This window comes from Haliotis asinina, chromosome 7, assembly GCF_037392515.1.
Source record: "Haliotis asinina isolate JCU_RB_2024 chromosome 7, JCU_Hal_asi_v2, whole genome shotgun sequence".
In the NCBI taxonomy this organism is placed as follows: domain Eukaryota; kingdom Metazoa; phylum Mollusca; class Gastropoda; order Lepetellida; family Haliotidae; genus Haliotis; species Haliotis asinina.
In genome coordinates, this window is record NC_090286.1 from 49,229,556 (window position 1) to 49,250,176 (window position 20,621).

Genomic DNA, 20,621 nt, shown 5'->3' on the forward strand with positions numbered 1-20,621 from the left:
TATGTTATTTGTTTTTATTTTAATTTTTGTATTTGCATATATATATATATATATATATATATATTTTTTTTTTTTCAAATAACAGATATGTCATGTATAATCTTCAAAAATTCATGCTTTTAACACCTTCATGTACCTAAAAAGGATATTTATGAAGAAGCTTTTCAGGCCTTGTGTCTTGATTTTACAGGGAGTGGAATGCAAATTGAATAATTATGGCAGTTAAGGTTTGGACTGTTATAAATTTGTATAAACCAGTACATATTAATTCACAGGGTGACAAGCATAATAACATGACTACATGTTACATTTCATTCCCTTGCTTGTATAGGTCAAACTATATACTGTACGTGTTAAATAATGTGCTGTGATTGCTTAAGTCATGATGGATTTGAAAGAGGGGAAAGGCCTCCAGCATTAGAGAGTATTTGGGTATTGGGTAGATACAGTGTAGGCAGTTTATGTCTGGTACCCAGCATAGGAATGGTGTATGTTAAGGTGTCATGGACAAGTGGTTAAACCGTTTGCTTGTTGTGTTGACAAACTTAGGTTTGATTCCCCATGCAGGTTCAATAAATCAAACCCTTTTTCAAACCCTTTTTGCTTACTGTAATATTAGTAAAATATTGTTGAAATGGCATACAGCAATATTCACTCTGGCTATTCAGGATGGCATCCCCAGTATGGGTCATTACCATCCTGTAAAGGCCATAAAGAGCATTTTGAGTGATTTTTCTTATTCACTATACCAAGCAGCTCAACTCCATCTGAAATTGCTAAATTTATTCTTATCACAATGTGGCAGATACATTGCCAAAGTTCCAGTACAGGTGTGGGCTAACTGTTACTCTTTTTAGGCATGGCCAAGCAATTAGTATATCCAAGAAGGTGTTGCTAACTATACTGTGATATTGCTAACTATACTGGAGAACCTGTCACTCAGTAACATGTGGAATGACTTTGCAAGACTGTGCTGCCAATGCTTGTTAGAAAACCTCAAACCCACCCCCACCCGAACATGACTTCCCTCTTTACAGGCTGCTCCATGGAGTTCCTGTGGCCTCCACAAGTCTTAGCATGTAAACAATATGTGTTTTTCAAAATGGTGTTGAGATGAATGATGAGCATGGACAGATAACCAACCTGGAATAGCTTTCACTTGCACAAAGTCTGCCATTTATTTTCAAATATGTCTATAGACCTTGTGATTTAATGATCAGACAGGTGTTGGGTTGGATATCACACTGTTCTAATGATGCAGTCTGATTGTTAGGTCTGCGTTCTTTTCTGTAAAATGAGCCCATGTGTCAAAATAATTATGTGTGACCTTTAGGTTTCCACACAGAATTACAGTGACCTTGATAGCAATGCACTGTGGTGACACATTATCCAAGCCCTATTATCTAACTTCAGGGCCTGGATTTCGAAACTCTTTTACCTCTACAATTTTTGTAAGTTAATGTTTAAATTGTGGCACTTACAACTGTCTTAGCGCTAAGAGGGCCTTTGAAATTTAGGTCTAGTATATTAATCTGTAGAGAAATATGTACAGGAACTGATTTTGTTTCTTGATTATCTATATTTGATCGTATTTCAACGACATGCTCATTTCTTATAGGTCTTTTTCAATATATTTTTGCCGGTTATGATATAAATATTTATATTTTCGTAATGGGTTGCTTTTTAAAACATGAATGACGATATCCAGTACTTTAATAATATTTTCAGGTTACTTGTATGTGAAGGGCATTTATAATAAATTTTTATTATATTAATTTTTCAGTTCGACGTGTCCCGCCTCACTTTTCAATACCTCCAGAAGACATCAAGGTTATGCCTGGCTCGGACGTCAACCTCACCTGCGTGGCTGTCGGCTCACCCATGCCGTTTGTAAAATGGCGGGAAGGTGCCCGGGAACTCACAGATGAAGATGACCTGCCCATCGGTAGGAACATCTTACAACTGAAGGATGTCCGCAAGTCCAAGAATTACACCTGCATTGCATCTTCTGATCTCGGGAACATCGAGGCCATGGCACAAGTGGTTGTAGAAGGTAGGATTGTGTTAACTGTGTTGTGTGTACGCTTAAAGCACTTGATAATAATCTGCTGACACTTGTGATTGCGTAGCAGTAAATGAAGAAACTATCCAAAATATTATTCATAATGTAAAAATCAGTACAGTCTTCAAAAACTTACAACTTGCAACCTTTCATGTTAGAAATGTTTGCAAAATGTTTTTACACGATGATTTTACATATCAGTCTTGAGGGACAAGTATTTTGAAGTTTTGATGCCATTATTTCACAGTGTTATACAGATATTTACCAAGTGTGTATAGATCCCTTTAACTGCATTACCCTCTAATACAATGTTTGCTGGAAGATGAACCCTGTGCATGTGAATAAGAGTTATAAATGTTAATAAATACCCGAGCATTGAGCCTGTGTGGACCCTCATTAACTCTGATGGAAGTAAACACTGGAGTGGAAGAATAATGTGTGATGCCGATGTTCAGTTTATAAACGACTGTCGAACGTCATTGTACCCTCATTTGTCACCATTTGGATTTCCGTTTCACTGCTTGTTAATGAAAAAAATATACTTCCTGTTTCTATTTGAAAAATGTCTGATATTTTTGGGAAGGATTTTACTCCATTGAAACTGAGGTATTTTTCAAATGATATCTTTTAAATATATTTTCTAGTAAAACTGTTATAAACTGTTGCGTGTTACACACTAATGCATTCCTGTAGTATTATTTCTGTTTATGTCAAGCATGGTAGGCAGAGGTGTTGTGAAATTTCTGTAGCATGCAGTGAAATTGAACTGTTTGAACTGTGAAATCCAAATGTATTGGGGAGATGTATCTGTTCTGTTTAAATATTTACCACTTATTCCTCATTATTTTCTCTTGGTATGGCCATGTTGTCATCAGCGCTGCATGATGTGTCATTATAGCAGTGCCCTCACATTCTCGCCATACAAATTATTGATTGACTGAGCCATCGCTTGAACAGATGCATGATCGCAACCCAATTGTTTATAACATATCCATATTTCGTTACCTCTTCAGCTCTTTGGTTTGTAAACTGCTGCCCTTATTTTGAATCTGAAGGTCCTCCTGGACTACATATTCCTCAAATACCCACCCAGCTTTTATCATTTTTGTTGGCAATGTGTATATGTTGAGTTGGGCTGGAGCATGTTTCCTTGGTAACAATGTAATGGGGGTGGAGTCAGTCCTTGATAGACAGGCCACAACACAGTAGTCCATCCAATGGGCTGGCACTATAGAGAACTTGTAGATTCAGTGCTTACTGCCTGTGAGTGAAACTCTAGCCTTCTTGAGATCTGCCCATGGTTTGCACAGCTTGGTACCACCACTATATGGAGTCCAAGCAGGATAGTTGTCTATAGCACTATACAGCCGGCCAGCCCAACTAGCTGTCTCTCACTCTCACTGTAACAGACGGACAGTTTGCCCATAAGTTACCTGCCCTATACACTTGTCAGCACCAAACTTCCAACTTGGAATGAACTCCTCTGTGTGCATGGTTTGGAATACACATATTTGAGCCTGTAGGCACGGATTACTCACAGCAAGTCATTCACTTGGCCATCAACTTTGGATATTTCTCAGTGGTTTACACGGACACTGTCTTTGTGATGGTGTGTTCACCCGCACTGACTCTGGATTAAGAATTTTGTTTTCAAAACGGGATCATTATACTTTGTTTCTCTTTCTGTGTGTTCTCGTACCAAGCCACCGAACGTCACATTTTAGGATTATTCTCATTCACCCTCTCTCACTCAAGCTGTGTGTTCTTTTGGCTCGTAGTAGCACATGTGATTTTGCAGTGTTCTCAGTTCATAACTGATGTAGCCAATAGACATCAGTACGCCTCTAGTTGTTGTTACATGACTTGTTTTTGACAAGAGTCTCTGATGCTGCAACATCGTGGCTCATTGTTGTGAACACTGGTGCTCTCTGCTGCCACCTCCACTGATACACTGCTGTTGCTGCCACCACTTCTACACAAGGTTGCGTCTGCCATCCATCGTCCGTCCAACTGCACTCTGTCTTGGCTATGCTCTAACCACCACAGCTGCAAGTTGAAAGTGGGAGCATGGCACCTCGAGGTCATTGCCACCACTTTTCTAGCTTAAACATTGAATGTGACGTACAAAAAAGGATTTTAGTATGCTGCCTTGTGTTCTTCCTACCTTACAAGTCTTCCCCATTTACTGCAGCACTACCGAACCCACCATCAGGTCTAAAGGCATCCGATGTTACCGCCACATCACTCAAATTGTCCTGGGATGCTTTTGCCTCGTCTGGTGATTCGTCCTATATCGTGCAGTACAAACCTGTAAACAAACGTGGAGCCGATTATATGGAGAAAACGGGTATCATGAATCCTGTGTATACCATGGGGCATCTTATGGCCTTTACCAGATATGAATTCCGTGTGATAGCTGTGACCAACATAGGTCGTAGCAGTCCTTCCGACTCTATTGAAGTGACAACAGGCGAACTAGGTTAGTTTTACCTCCGCATATTGTGTGCTTGCCACTTTTAAGTTGAGATTATATGATGATTTTTTGATGATTTTTGGTTCTGTTTAGTTCAGTCATACTCAACTCTTCCTTGCATGTCCACTGCACCCTTTGTAATTTCAGTTGTTGTTATTCCCCCTGCTTGACCTTCACCTTTACCATATCAAGAATTTGCTTTGTGTACTTGCAGTGACGATTGTGTGATTGTTGTTTTTTACATCACAGTGTATATTTATGTTAATCGTATGATTATTAGTAACTAGATACTCACCATTTTCTTTCTTTTTCCAAGTTGTATTTTATGAATTTCATGCTCAAGTTTTTCAACCTTGATGTAGTATCATTTTTAGCAATGATCAACATGTGTGCTTGTTTTCAGGGGCAGGTTTATTAATGCTGATTATACCTAGGCACATTAAATGTTTCATGTTATAAGAATTTGGACCAGTAATGTACCACTTCTCATTTAACAGCCGACAGTGGTCACTGTTAAATTTTTATATTCACCCTAATGAAAATATTATTGAACACTGTCATCATTTTTGCATTCATATGATAAACCTAGCAGTCGACATCAAAGGTAGCTCTTAGCCATCTCCCAGAATTGCTAGTCATGAAAGTCGTATGCATTGCAATTCAGGCAGGTTAATGGCTACTGGGCATAGTGTTGACGAATCTAAATGTCAGCAGAATTTTTCTTGGTCCTTATGTCTCATGTGAAGGTGACCCAAATGCGAGATTGATCTTGTTCACGATATGGCGTCAATTCCACCAAATTAGTGGTCCAGGCAAAGCCAGGGAAGATGGGAACCTGAGGCTTGAGAGGATCTAGAAACACTCCTTGTCCAGTATTTCTGGAAATGGTGCCCGTGAGTGTGTTGATTGACAGGGAAACGCGCCGAAAATTCTGCAGTTTTTGCTCCTTGGTTCTGAAAATCAGTGTGTTAGTAAATAGGTTTCATATGAATGGCGTGAAATATGGACTATATTGTTAGTAATTTTCATGTACCAAACATCATTATTGATGTTAATCATTTAACTGAATATATCTGACTAATCTATTCTAAGTATATGGCATCGTGGAGTTCAGCTTCACACAGCAACGTGCCATTATTTCACTCGTAGCAACAATTAGCTTCATACTATCACTATCAATTATGAAAATTAATCTAAGTCATATTGGTCCATGGAAGATGAGTGTTAATGATTTCTATTGAAGTCACATCAGTTAGCTGAACATGGGATCATTAGCAGGTATCCTGAGTGATTCCACCATTTTCCAGAATTGCAGAACTGTGACCGATGACGCTATCCATTAGTACTGGTCACACTTCATTTAGCTCTCTGACAGGCATCACAAGATTAATGGAACATGCAAAAAAAAAGGGGATTTTATGTTAACAGTCATTCATGATCTGCCTGATAAAGTGTGCCTCCAAGTTCATTTAATCTGACAATTAGAAAATTAGGAGGGTCTGAGATCGGTGTCCCTATAGTCTCATTGTGTCTTTTCTGTTTGGTCTGGATTCGATAACGTTTGGTCTGGAGCGAGTTCAAACATATCTGCATGGTACTTGTTTTTCTACTCCCAGTTGGGTCATTCTCCAACATTGTATAGCAACATTGGTTACTTCGGTTCTTACTTCGTGGCTTTCAGATTTCTAGTGTTGCAATATTCATTTATCTTTGTTGAAAGGTTGTTTACCTAATGAATGCATTTACATATAGAGAGTGGTAAGAATGTGTTGGCTCTGTGCTGCATGACTGACACAGTGGCGCTATTATGTTCTGCTGAAGAATGTGGCAAAATGGAATGGGTGTGAAATAAGTATTGCTGGCCTTTGTTTAAAGTGATATACTAACACAATACACGGAGAATAGATGTGGTGCATTAGTTGGTGGCTTTTGTTTAGATTATTCTTTGTTTATCTTTGATGAAGTAGCTGCTGCAGTGGAAAAACTGTAAATACTAAGTATATACATGTATGCTAAAAGCTATTTTATTTTGTGTGTTCTTACAGTGCTTTTCATTTCATATCAATATTTCCATCATCACAGTATCTGCAATTCCAACATATAGTCGTAACATTTCAGTCCTGTTCCATATTCCCCAGGTACAACAGCTCCTTACCCCCTCCTGCCCTCCCTCAGGGTCCCAAAGCACCCCCTATTGGTCCTGACCCAGGTGGGTGATATCAAAGGATGCTGACCATCCCGATCCCCTCATTACTCACTGGAGGAGGCTGGGTCCAGCTTGTTTATCTCCACTCTCCAGGGGGCTCTTTACAAGGGGGATATTTGTATTCCACAACACCATTTTTGTTACCTTGACAAATATTTCTCCAAGATGTGAGAACATATTTTTCTTTAATTTTCCTTTGCCTTATGTTTCAAATTTAGTCATTTTTACTTGAAGAATTATACATTGTTCTACCTATCATTCTTCTCGGTGCACTGCACAAAATGCCTTATCGCCTATTTCAGGTGTCCCCCACCTTGATACTGATTGGCATTTTGCTGAAAGTTATGTTACACCAGCTCACTCACTTACTATACACCTTGTCTGTGATAATGTTCTACTTTCCCATCCCCTCTCTCACACTTTCTCTCACTCTCTGTCTCTCTGGGTCTTTCCTCCCTCCCACTGTTCCCCAGGTGTTCCTGATCAAGTCCTGATCAACCCCACTAGTTGGGAATCTCTGTAATCTGGGTCTCCCATCCTCATTGTAATCTTCCTGGTAAGGTGATTGACTACTGAGATACACAGTCAACAGCAGCTAACATGGCTTTGTGGACAGAATTTGACTTATCCTATCTTACCATGTTCTCTCATTCTGTCACAATATTAATCCATCTGTGGATAGCACCAATGGTTAGTGTGCTAAGTAACCGGAACTAGAGTCTTTGTACATCTCAAACCCAGTGTAGGTGTCAAGATTTGTCAAGTGTACATATATTCCGCACACTATTCAGAGAAATGTATTGTTTGGAGAGTCCATGCATTTGTGCAAGAAATGTTTTGTTTGAAGAGTCCATAGATTTGTGAAACTTGTTCATTCCGTTCACTCCCCTCGCACTTGTCATGCAATACCATTGAGGTTTCAATGTTCATTCTTTTCAATTGACTTCCAATAGTTTTAAAAACAAACTCCCTGAGTGTCTTCCCTTTGAACTCCCTAATCAGTAAAGCACTCCTCATGAGGCTAACTTCTCCCAGCAACTGTGATAATCTGACCCAAGTTTATCTGCATCTACTTCCATTGATGTCTTCTCACTGTCCACCAGTCTGGCTTCCAGTGCCTCCATCATGAAAGGATTATTATCCCTGACCCCTTGTATACCCCTCCCCCACTGTTTTCTCCCTCCTCCTGACCCCAGGGGTTAGACATAATGATGATCCCCAGGGATCCTTCCTTACAATGCCACATGGCCACTGAGAAGATACACATCCTTGTGTTGTCTTGTTTACAATCTTCAAATTTAACTTGACATTTATCTGATTCAAATTTTGGATTATGTTTACTCCAGTCTGGACCAAATTTCATCTTGTGGTTTATGAACCTAATTTGTCTTCTGACAGTGACAAATGGCTAGCGGGAATAATGTATGAGGGTGCTGGGGTCATTAATAATTGGCCACTAGCGTTTTAAGCTGGTGCTTCCAGACACATCTCAAATGTTTCTTTGACATCTGTAAACAAAACATGGGCTTTATGAAGTTGAGTCAGATTGTGTCCATTTTCAAGTAGTTCAATTCCAGACAACTGTTGGTGCTATAATTAGAATTTACAGCTCTTTAGGTGGTAGAATCCAAGCCAGGGGTAGTTTTATTTGTTCTTTAGGCGTTTCAGAAGTTCCAACACCATGAATATTTCACCAAACTGAAGAATATGTCGTGTTCCACCCTCGTTAAGTGTGGTGTGAGGAGACTTGATGATGGCTGTTCTTCACCCAGGTACCTTGGTGCATGATCTATGGCTTGGAGGATCTCAGTCTGAATCTATATTGTCGTACTCTCAAGGTTTACTCAACAATAAAGATTCTCCATCAATTAGGTCGTTATAATTGTCACAGGGGATTGGCATTGATTATAGACTTGGATGGCACGGATGACAGTTCCGTGTTACAATTGGCCATTAAGTATGTATATCTAAACCTTTCTTTGTAAACCTTTGGTGCTTGTAATTGTTGATATGCTCTGGTAACAAGATAAACAAAGACGGTCCCAATGCTAGGTCTAGGTGTGGTTTGGTAGTTGAGTGGTATTGGTACAATGCAAAATCAGTCTCTTCTCAAAGTTCCAGAGTCAACGGTCTCGGATTGTCCCATGAAATTTTATTCCCCAAGCACTGTCAATACATGGTCTCTTATCAGTAAAACTTGCTGTACCAAATCCAGTTTCATGGCATTACAGGATCTTTTTACTAATGGCTGAAATTGCAGACTGCAAAACATATTCCTGCTGAGCCATACTTATAAGAGTGCTGTGATATTGTTTAACACTACTGAAAAGGAACAATCCAGTACTAATATTTCTTACTGAACACGACACTTACCAGATTCTGTGTTAAAGTTACAGACTGCCAAAGTTCATTGGGTGTCCATCATTTTTACCTAGTCCCCACTGGTGGATATATGTTATATGTCTTTAGGATATTCTATCAATAATCATCCCATCAATTAAATGTACAACATCAGAGTGATTTCTGTTTCAAAGTTGCCTCATAATTTCACCACTTACAGTCCTTGTATTCCTTAGAACGAAAGTAAACATGCCACTGAGTCAATTATTTGTCCATAAATGAAGGACTGGTTGGGTTTCCCAAGCTGTATTTATGCCCAAAGTGTAAGGCATTGATCACTTAATTCATAACATGGAGGCTTAACAGTGTTAGGTGACTGTTAATGGTGTGAGGGTCGATGATGAGGTAAGAGAGGAGAAACGGATACCTTTGAACTGACTTCTGGAGCATGGCTCCTCCACTGCATAAGTATGTTACTGTAACATTGTTTGAAGCATGAAGGGAAGTGTAGGTAGCTAGTGTAGGGTTGTAGCATTCCTGATTCACAATGGCATGATTCCATCTGTATCAAAGATATGTAGTGGCCTAATTCTCAACAGTGCCTGTGCCTGTATCCTGCTAGGTAGCATCCCCATGACCTGACTCTTACCTTGAAATATCCTTTCTATTTGCTAACTACCCAAACTTCCAATGCTAAGTCAGAGCAAGTTAAGGATTACTGCTCAAAAAGTAGCTGTACATGTCTCTGAGAAGTGAAGTGAAAATCGTTTGTTGTTAGTCTGTTATTTTGTAAGAGAATTTTTTTTTGAACCAAATATTGTTTAAAGGTTCATGTGGATGGGAAGGGGTAGAATTGTGCATCGTGAAATAATTCTCCACAAAGTAGAGGTAGTGGGTTGAAGGATTAGTGATACATGTGGAATCTTTAACAAGAAGTCATTTAAACAGCGGCGATAAGACTGAAGTTTTAGTATCATCATTTGGAAAGTTTAGTTTTCATTGCCTGTGTACATCCTGTCATGTAAGTACTATTGGATCTCGATATAGCTGTCTGGGCCTCCCGAAATGTCTAGCAAAAGTTGTTCTCAAACAATTATCTTGGAAAGACTTGGTCACTTTAGTATGGTTCAGTGAGGACACTGCCAGATGTGCCTAATTGAGATATGTTGTGGATAATTAAGATACAGTCGTGACCATAGATACCTCCAGTACAGGAGATGGTGATTGTAGTGGTTCCTGCACTCAGTGTTATCATACCGTGGATGCAGAACTGAGGTAACATGAGTTTGGGGATGTCTTGATCTGACAGATGTAGATAAAATCTGTTGCCACTGTTTAAGGATCTGTTAGAGTCAAAGAGGAGCTGATGAGCTGTTGAAGACACTCCTAATTAATTCCACCTATTGATAAGTGGTGTCAGAAGCCATGACCAGCCTTTGCTGTTTGTATATGTTGACTTGGAGCAGAGACCACCCAATATGGCTGATGTGTCATTCAGACATTGTGGAACATCATCCTGCTATTTGAGTTCTTTTTTCCTTTTATGTGTGAATCCCATTTCTGCTCTCCAGCAGTGATATTATTGGAATATTGTTATAAGCAGCCTGAAACCAAACTTACTCACTCTTTTTCTATTTAATGAAAATCAGTAATGTTTCTGACACCTGGATAAGGAAATTTACATGTAGGAGGCCTGTCAGCTTTTGGTGATCCTTCATAAACTGCTAAAATCTAAATGATAAGAACAAGAGGCAGGTTTGGTGCCATTCAGAGACCATTGCTCTGCACTTTAATCTTACTTGAGACCATATAATACACTGTCCAAACAAGTTGAAAAGGGTTTGCAATACCTTGTCTATTCATGAGAGATATATCTCAAGTACCAATGGTGGCAGATTATCATCTTTTGTAAGAATTATAAAGAACATAAGTTCAGAAGTAAATTATTATTGAAATAATGTGTATTTAGTTGAATATAATAATAACTTGGATTAGCAATGTCGGAGAAGCCTACGAAATCTATGGTATTGAATAGGGAGTGATTTGTCTTTCCTCCCTAATGTAGTATTATCATGAAGGAAATTGCAACTGGCCCTTGTACCAGTGGTAGACTTGGAGAAGGTGCAGATGAACCTATATTCAGGGTCCTCATTTCTCCTGATTATCTGCAACATACAGCAGAAGTCAGTTCGTTGTGTGTTGACCGAGTGTCAGGTCTGCCCGCTGCACATGCTCAACATACCATGTTCCTCACAACTGTCAACCTGTTGCTCAAAATAGCAGAAAAGGAACCAGCAGAAAATTAATTTGGGACTGAGTTATCCCGTGCAGCAATTTTGTTTAGTCATCACAAATAACACAAGCCTTTGTACCAGTAACAAGTAGATTCCTTCACGTACATATTGTACTTTATTATGCATGAGCAGTCAAAATGTAGCATGGCAAAATTTAAACCTTACACACTCACTCACTCACTCATTCTTGGTGGAGGTAACTTTTGTTTTTTTAAAAAGTGACCAAATCAAATGATGACTTTTGATGCTAGGGGATAAAACGAAGAATTGTCATCTCAAAATCAGTGTGTTGTGGAAGGGATGGTATTCATGTTTATCAATGTATATGGTATTGCAGTGAGCACTAGTGCATTAAATATTATTTGGGTTTTGCTAGTGCAGTAAAATTAGAAATTATCCTAGTTTTACCTCACCTCCTGCAGAAAGTTAAGCTAACCTAGTATTTATGTACAATGAGAAGTCTTCAAGTGCAGTTATAGTAAATTTGTGAAACATTTTGGCAGGCAATCAACCATTTAGGTTGTATATACATCTGTCATTGGCTTCTGAAGCTGGCTGTAGGCGAGATTGTATTGCCTACATGCAGTTTGACAGCACGAGCTTGGCAAGTTAACAGAGGTTGTTATTAAAGCATTATGTCAGTGCTGTGAGTTTTGCTTTTGGAATCAGGATGGACATGACCTTAAGACGGATGATGTTTTCATTTACCACAAAGCAGTTACTTGTAAGATATGCCACTTACACAAGTATGAGTGGGTTGATTGACAGCAAAGAAAAGTCATGCTGAATCCATTTTGTCTGAATATAGAATAAATTATTCAGGTGTGTTTTAGGAATAAACTGTTAATCAGATATTAGTATTCTAAACTGGTTTTGTCAGCTATTTTCAAAACAACTTGTTGCAGATGCAGTAAATTGAACAGTATTCAATTATTTATAAACGTAAACCAATTAGGAGTGATGAAGGTTTACACTTTTTCACAGTCTCTCCTTTCTCAGTGTGGTTTTTTTTTTTTGTGTTTTTTTTTTTGAAAGAGTATGGCGGAAGTGACTGATCCATTGCTACATTTGAGAGCAACCTGCCGGAAATGTCTGGCACATTGACAAATGTTAAGCATCTTGTTGAACCCTGTAACACAAAGTCCTGTAGCTGGTAATAATTTCATTAGACAGTGTTTACAAAGCATGGTGTAATACGCAGCACAGGAAGGATATATTGCTACACCCTTGAAGCAAGTGGTCATGCACCTTGTCAACAAGCTTCCAGCACAGGATTCATGCAAAACAGGTAGAGGCTGTCAAGGTCGGCTGCCAAAGAGCTAATGGAATGTTGCCTGTTTGGCTTGTGTTTATTTTGTCTCCATTGAAGAGGAAAATGAAGAATTGTTATCAGGGTTTGGAAGATGGACTGCAAGATCCATGGATACTCTATACAGGCCCACCACCCACTGTGGGAGCAGATAACATGACGTCTGTGTCGGTGCCAATCTGTTCTAGACAATCACTTCTTGTGTCATTGTCAGTTTCTCTTAAACTCATTTATACAGAAAAGTCTTATAACAAATGTAGCATTCATGAAGAAGGAAATTAAATGCAGGGATTTTTGGGGAATAGTGTAAGCTTTGAAGTAATGTTAAATCAGTACAGCAAATGAAATAGAAATGAAAAATTCTGCTGACTGATGTTTGAATGGTCATCAAGGTTATTTTCAGATGGTAATTCTCAATGAAAAGCTTTTTACACACATGATGGAGTCATACCATTTAACCTCCAAAGAAGAACTTCCAAGAAAAATTGCTTTGTGGCAGTTAAAAATGTCTTTGCCATCCAAGAACTTGGGCCAGGATTCAATTTGTTGTCAATGAGCCATAACATGGTTCATGTTATGTGTTCATGTTATGTGATAGATACAGCGTCATCAGGTGAAAACATGGATGTTTTGTGATACAGCATGGCCAGGCATGACCTGGATGATTTAGTGGCTGAGAAGGTTCTTCAGGGCAATATTGTGTGAACATATTCTTGCTGTCACATGACATTACTGTGGCATGGTGGGAATCATGACAGGCTGTCAACTGTAGAAGAGTGATGATGTGGGAGGGAGGTGCATATGTGCATGACTTGAACTCTGTGGGCCAGTAACCTATCCCTTTCATGCTCCTGCGTTTTATTGAAGGGACTTAAGTAGAGTTTATTATGCTGCATCCATTGGGTGCACATGTGTGTTAAATCAAAAGGGATGTCCAGAATGAGCCACTTTGATGCTGATATTCTCGAGTCCCAACTGTAATTCAGAAGGGTATGTTTAGTAAGCTCCGCTCCATTTTGTCTCGAAAACGTTTCAACACAAGTGCACATGACCACGAATGTTTCAAATTAAGTCAACTTTGACTTGCCATTTTCAAGTGGTGTTGTCTACCTTTTCATGAATATTGTCAGAATCTTAACCTTTCATGTAGGGACAAGGGCATCATGGTAGTAGTTGTCTCCACATGTATTATAATAGGTATAAATTTTAAACTAAGCTAGTCTTGAAATATGAAAAATTGTCAAGCTGGTTATTGTAATCTGATGGTATGAGACAAAACTCAAGTTATCAACCATCTGAATTTTGGGGTGACAAAAAAAAAAATCTAATAATTCTAAAGACTGCAGCTTTAAACAACAAATAAGCATATACAGTAAGCTGTGTGAAAACAAATTCTCCCTGGTGTAAGAGGCACCTGCAAGATAAGATCAGTTGGTCCCCAGTTAGCATCCATACACAGTTCATTGTGCATCCTCATCCTTCAGGTTCTGGCATCAGATCGGATTTCAACAAATATGAGCGTAAAAAACAAAAATGAAATGTCAAGAACGTATTTGCTGCAAGATAAAAAGATGTGATAGCCTTCAGCACACCTCTTCAAGAAAACAATGTCAGTGTCTTTGATAAGGAAGAAATTGTTTCAGGGGTATAAGTGACAGTTGCGCCAATAAGTGCGTTTGAAGGTGTACCTGGTTACTCACGTTATGTCACTTGGATCGAGAGGTCATGGCTACCAGATTGGTTGTGTCACTTCTTCTCAACCTCCACATTTTCTTAATTTCCAAGTTTGTGTATGAAAGTTCAGTTTAATATGATCAATTCAGTTTGTTCCAGTTATATATTAACTCCTTAATTACCAAGTTATGAAAACTGAAATGACACAGGGTGAACCTTCAGTATTTCTTTGAGTTCTGATTGGTCATATGTTATGGCTGATATTCAAGAAAAACATGATTGATGAAAGTAATTGATAAGTTCATCAGTAGGTCATTTTTACAAGGGTTTGGCGTATTACTGTTCTTGTTGAATCACTTTCAGGACAGGTTTCCTTTGTTCTGATTTGTTGCGTGAGGAAATGGCTGTAAAAACGGAAACATTTCCATCCGTCATACACATGTTATTACTAATATTGATAATCCTCGAGATGATTGTCAAAGACAGAATGCATTTATTATCTATTTTGGTGCAAGCATGAATATTTACATGACCGGACACTGTTTCTGAGACTGTCAAGCCAGAAAGAAACCTTGTTTAATTAGCTGCTTAGGGCAATTGGAATTGTTACTGAAAATGATCCTCCAATAGGATATAGTTGAAGCTTGCAAACAGCAGCAGGAATTGATGGGTAAGGTGTTTAGTGCCTGTAGATAACTGGAATAAGTTGAACTTCTTTCTAACCCTCCTCGAATGAACATCAGTATCTCTTACAGTTGATTATAGAATGAGCTGGGAAAATATCTCCCTTCTTTTCATGGGCAGGAAAAAAGCCATGTTTGATTCCATTTGACATACCAAGCCACAATTAGACATGTTGCATGGCCCGATGGATCTTCATGAATGTTTGAACATGTATATTGTGTGGACAGGTGTGTAATTTGTATCCAGTGGTGTTTGTCGCATGTGGATGCCATTTAACAAATACCAGTTGTGCTATTGTTTTGTCTACTGGTTGTTTATGACTCAAAGCCAAGTACTGAAAAATCTATAACCCCAAGTTTTACTGAAAACATGCATGTTTGGAAGCTGTGTCTCAATTGTCTTGACCCCTTCTGATTTTGGTCTAGTTAGTGCATTCATGGTATTTGCTTGGAACTTTAAAACCTGATTTTGAATTGGTCTGTTCGCTTGGGATGTTTACTTGGAACTTGATGCGCAAGTTACTAATGCACTCTCCAAACTCCTCAGACATGTACCTACCAATCTTTGTATTCCAAACAATTTTTTGTTTCGTTGCAAACTTTTCCAAATCAAAAAACTAGGATCTGTATTCTCCTTCAGCACACCATGATTGACAGAAGATGTTCATGAATGTAAAAGAGCTGAACTCTTATTAACCTGAAATGTTTATTCACGAGTGATGAATAATATCAATTACTGTATGAAATGAAGGATATGAGATGCCTGAGACTACCAAGAGAAACGATTTCTACTGGAATATGTGTTGTGGTATGTCAACCAAACTACTTGTCTAACAAGTAATTAATTTTTGTGGCCTAACCACAAGGGTTTTTGTATTTTTGTTTTTTTTGGGTTTTTTTTTCTGTAAAGGTTTCCAAAACTGAGACTTATTTTAGAATAGTTCTGGATATTTCCATTAATATTAAAACATAGTGAACATTCATTCAGTCATTTCTGTTACTTAAATGAAATTCATCACCCTTCTGTTTGGTTGGACAGCTGTCTAATTCAGCCATATTGGAAAGTCTGTTAGCATTTATAAAAGCCCCCAGCTTTTTACTGAATGTTTTTTGTACTAATCTGGAAGAACAGCTTGTTGTTTGTTTTCCCAGTGTATCCATCTTTCCATCTTCGGCTGCAGCCATCTCCTGTGTTATTTAGCTATCCTCTTCTTTTCCTGCTTCAGACCTACCACAAGATGAGCTAATGGTTTGTTTACACTCAGGATCTAGTTTACCCAACATCTCTTAAAGAATGGATCGTCTGTACCATACATTTACATTCTCAAAATAAATGTCTTGCACTCTGGTTTTGAGGGTGCAGATAAGTAATGGTGTTTGGCCTTTGGCCTCTTCAGGCATGGTTTCATAGGGACATGACCTTTTAAGACATTGTAACATTAGAGAGTTATGCTGGGTTGTGACAGACAAGTAATAGTGATTTGTGTATGAAATGAAGGCTTTTTAAGTGTTGGGTTTCCCTATATTTACCCATCTTGAGCCGATGTCATCAGTGGCTGATCAAACGCAGTGTTCATGGAGCCCTTAAATCTCATAATGGTAAAGAATCCCTGATCAACTTTATGTTACACAGGTTTGTGTGTGTTGTTTTTGTAAAGTGATCTATGTTGTTTTAAAATGTCTTGAAAGATCATCACTGTTTCTGTCTTTGTGGGGGAAAAAGAGTTTTCAATGTAGTATTTTTAAGAGATGCTTAGATAATGCAGAGTACAATTTTTCAGCATCACATTTCATCCAGGAGAGTTATTTCCCTTTGCTCCTATAATCCTGTGGTCAAGGGTTCTAATTCAAACATCTTTCCTGGAAAAGGTCTGCTTTGTCTCCAAACAAACAGACTTACCACTTTTAAGTCTTTGCCAGGACTTAATCAAACTGAAATACTATACAGAATCATTTAAGCCAAATCCTCATCCTCCTTTAAGTGCACTCTGTTTTGATACAGATGCAGTACTTGTTAAATACACCTTATAAACCTTCATAAAGGATGCACAGTTTATGCATGGGGAACAACTTATCAGGCTGGCATGAACTATGTTTCAGTCTTGTTCACAGTCTGAAAAACTTCTTTTTTTTTTCAGGACCACTTAATCACATTTGTATTAATTAAGGTCAAAAAAGGTCAAAATTAGCATAACCCAAGCAATATTCATCAAAATAAATTTGGAATTGCTTGCATCTGCTGCCATGCCTCCCTGAAAATGATATAACGCTGAAGAGTCTGCCAGATGGTACGCCTTGGACAAACAGCTGATGTCCCACTGAGGCCTAAATGAACATACTTCCAGTTTACAACATGTCCTCTTCGTAGCTCATTAGTAGGCCACTTAAAGCTGTTTCCAGTTTAAAGATGCTCTTACATCCAATTAGCTTGATAAAAGGACTAAGTTGCTTTGAATAATCTGCATTTTGGTGTAAATTTAGGTGACATAGACAGGAGTCTTTGAAAAAGGGAGATCATTTTCGAAGGTGGTGTCATGTTACATGCATTTACATTAAATTGTCGCTTGAGTCATCATCAGTTACCATCAAACATGTGATAAAGCTGAAACTGTTGCCATCGTCAAACACTGAAGAACTTTGGAACCTCAAAGAAATGCCATTTTTCTTTTAAAAAAAACTAGTCTTATTCCTGTCAAGTTGGATCATATTATTGCCTGAGAAAATGTGGTTAAACTCATGCAAAATCTATTACCTTTAATTTAAACAGTTTTGTACAAGAACCATTAACTGTCATTGACAAGTTATTTGATGGCAGACTGGAATTTCTCGATTACTTACATTTTTTTTTCACACTAAGCTAATTAATCACAAAAGCTTCTGCCATTTTTTAGTATCCAAACAAAGCCATTCTAATAGGCAGCTGTTTGAGTCCTTGTGTTTTTGTGAAAGACAATGCAATCAAGGAACGTCATATATACCATATTTCTATTCTTGTCAATGGAGTGGAACATAGCGTCATAATATGCCTAACTTAGCACTTTAAGAAAAAAGTCTGATAGCTTCACAACAAAGCCAAATAACTCATTGATGGCTAGCCTTGACAGCAGGGCGTGTATGGTTGGAGTTTAATGGAGGATGATAGAGACTATTTGTAGATGGACCCTTGGAGCAGGTTCTTGCATTAGATGCCTCTATCTCTTTAAAATCAGCTGTGAAAATATATACCAGTGAATCCCTAAGTTGGATTTGTTGTTGTCTAGAGGAAAAAATATTCAACTTGAACAGATGAGAGAGTAATTTGAAACACAGTTTAGGTTTTTGTTGATGGTGTTTTTGACACGCCCTTCAAGGTGCGCCTTAAAACTTGGGCACATAGCTTATAAGAATTGCAGGGAAAGATTCGAGGCTCAGGCTCCTTGCTGTGGTGTGTTAGGGTTTTAACTGCCAGATTATGGCTGTCTGTTGCCATGTAACCAGATACAGGAGAAACTCAGATTTCCTTCCGCCATCCTGCATGATAAATATTTGTTTGTCAGCATGACCAGTCTATGAAAAAAATTGAAAAAAAATTGTGGTCCTTGATTGGCTGTGCACGATAAGAACATCAGATTGATAAAGCTTACACCTGTTTAGATATGCAATGTCCCTCTTCGCTCAGTCTTTTGGGCCTGAAGATATTAAACTCAAATACATCTGATATGCTGCAAGATTTTTATATTCATATGTTGAAAAAAACGGCATAAACTTATATCTTGCAAGATGTGACATATGATGTCTGTGAATGTCTTAAATAGTTGTTCTCATATCTCTAGTAAAAATGTCAGAATTAAATAACACACACAAGTTTTACTGGAATGCTTTCAGTGATGGAAACACATGTCAGTGTTTGTTAGCGTCACTCATGCAAAATGAATATTAATTTGTTAAAGAATGATACAACTGATATCACAAAGAGCACCTGCTCAAATCTTCTCTCACAGAGGTTGAAAAGTGTATGTTTGTTCTACATCATGTTTCCAACAGATGCCTTTGGGTCAGGCCAAAAGACTCTTTGTGCCTTGGGTAGAAGCATTCCTCAAAATTGCTGTGTCTAGGCTACAAGTCTTTGATGGATTATCCAGATTGGTGTATTTTCTGACAACCTGAGAGGTTTTCAGCAGTTGAGATACTTGATCAGGGAGGTTGTTGACATGACCTGGGCTAAAGGACAGAATGAAAGATCCTGTGTATTGCTTTCTGTTGTCGTTGTTTTATCATTGGCTTCTGATTATACTTGTTTTTCTTGTGGAATAATTATGTTTCTGTTCCAATCTGTGTGCATAGTGTGACTGGAAGAGTGTTACATTTGTTGGACAATTATCTGCTAATGAATATAAAGACGTGATTGTTTATACATCTGAAGATATTGTTTCAGTGTAAATGAATCAGAGTAAATATGCAACTGTCAATTACTTTGTGTCAGTGAATGGAAGTATGATTGTGATATAATTTTGCTATATGTTATTCAGATCTTTGAAAAGTTTATTACAGTGCAGATTCAGAACAAACAAGTATCTTTTTAAATCTGGTCCATTCTTATTTAGTTTCAAATGGGTGTAACTTTGCAGTTTGGAAATATTTTCCCTGTGTAAGTGACGTGTAGACATCAGAACAAAACTGTTTCTTCAACTGTTTATGTCTGTTCTATGCATTATAAACCTCTGAAACTTGAAATCTGTTAAACTGTGAACGTACTTCCAATGTTTTGAGACAGCACCATTTTTACAGGAAGGAACACTGTAATCTGTTTTTGACAGTAAATAATGTTTGCCTGCCACAGTGGGAAGTCAGTTGAGGGAACTTTGTAATTATGGCTGTTTGTTGCCATTCTGGTAAGACTATTAGCGGTCGGGCAAGACACTTTGTGATGGCAGGGCACAATACACTTACTGCCCACAGGATGCGGCCATCTTGGAGCTGTGTGGCTGGTATGATTATAATGGCAAGTGATAGGGAAGTATGCTTGAAATGTAGACTCTGACTTCTCATCAGAACTGAACTGATGACACAAGGTAGATCCAGAATCAGCCACTTTCAGCAATATTATGTGTATGCAGATTCTTTCAACAAAATTAGTGGAGAAAGTTCAAGGGAATTGTCCACCATTATAATATTTGGAATTACATTCGGCACCCTCGAAATCAATGAATTGGTGCCCCATGCTGTTCAGGAAGGTTCTGTCTCCTATCAGACAATGAAACTCCCACCATTTTGGCCATTTAGTCACAGGAACTGCTTTTAATGGAAACTGTTTCAGTGGAGCAAATTCGCAGTCGTGGGATGTAACCATTCCAGCAATAAGTATCCAATGAAGCTATATTAATGTGCATATACACCACTAATCTCTCCTCGATCCCTACAGAGACATCCATTACAATCGTGGGATGCGATGATGCACTAAATGAAGCCCTAGCCAAATGAAAGCTTACAGATGCCTAAGTAGATTCAAAATCGAACCTTTTATTGACGGGGGATGAGCAGTTTCAATGTTGGAGCAAGTGCAAAGATCATCAAATTATCGATAAATGATCGCAAACACTA

At 38.3% G+C, this 20,621-nt stretch overlaps 1 protein-coding gene across 17 annotated transcripts in view; it reads left to right on the plus strand.

The window, feature by feature from the left end:
• LOC137291729 (receptor-type tyrosine-protein phosphatase delta-like) overlaps positions 1 to 20,621 on the plus strand; it is a 415,228-nt gene that overhangs the window by 338,623 nt on the left and 55,984 nt on the right. For 13 of the 17 annotated variants that reach the window (XM_067823205.1, XM_067823218.1, XM_067823212.1 and 10 more), the window contains 2 exons: positions 1,784 to 2,053; positions 4,254 to 4,541. In XM_067823205.1, coding sequence (XP_067679306.1) covers positions 1,784 to 2,053; positions 4,254 to 4,541 — 558 coding nt within the window. The remainder of the gene's footprint in view (positions 1 to 1,783; positions 2,054 to 4,253; positions 4,542 to 20,621) is intronic. The other 4 variants (XM_067823219.1, XM_067823217.1, XM_067823220.1 and 1 more) reach the window with 1 other exon arrangement.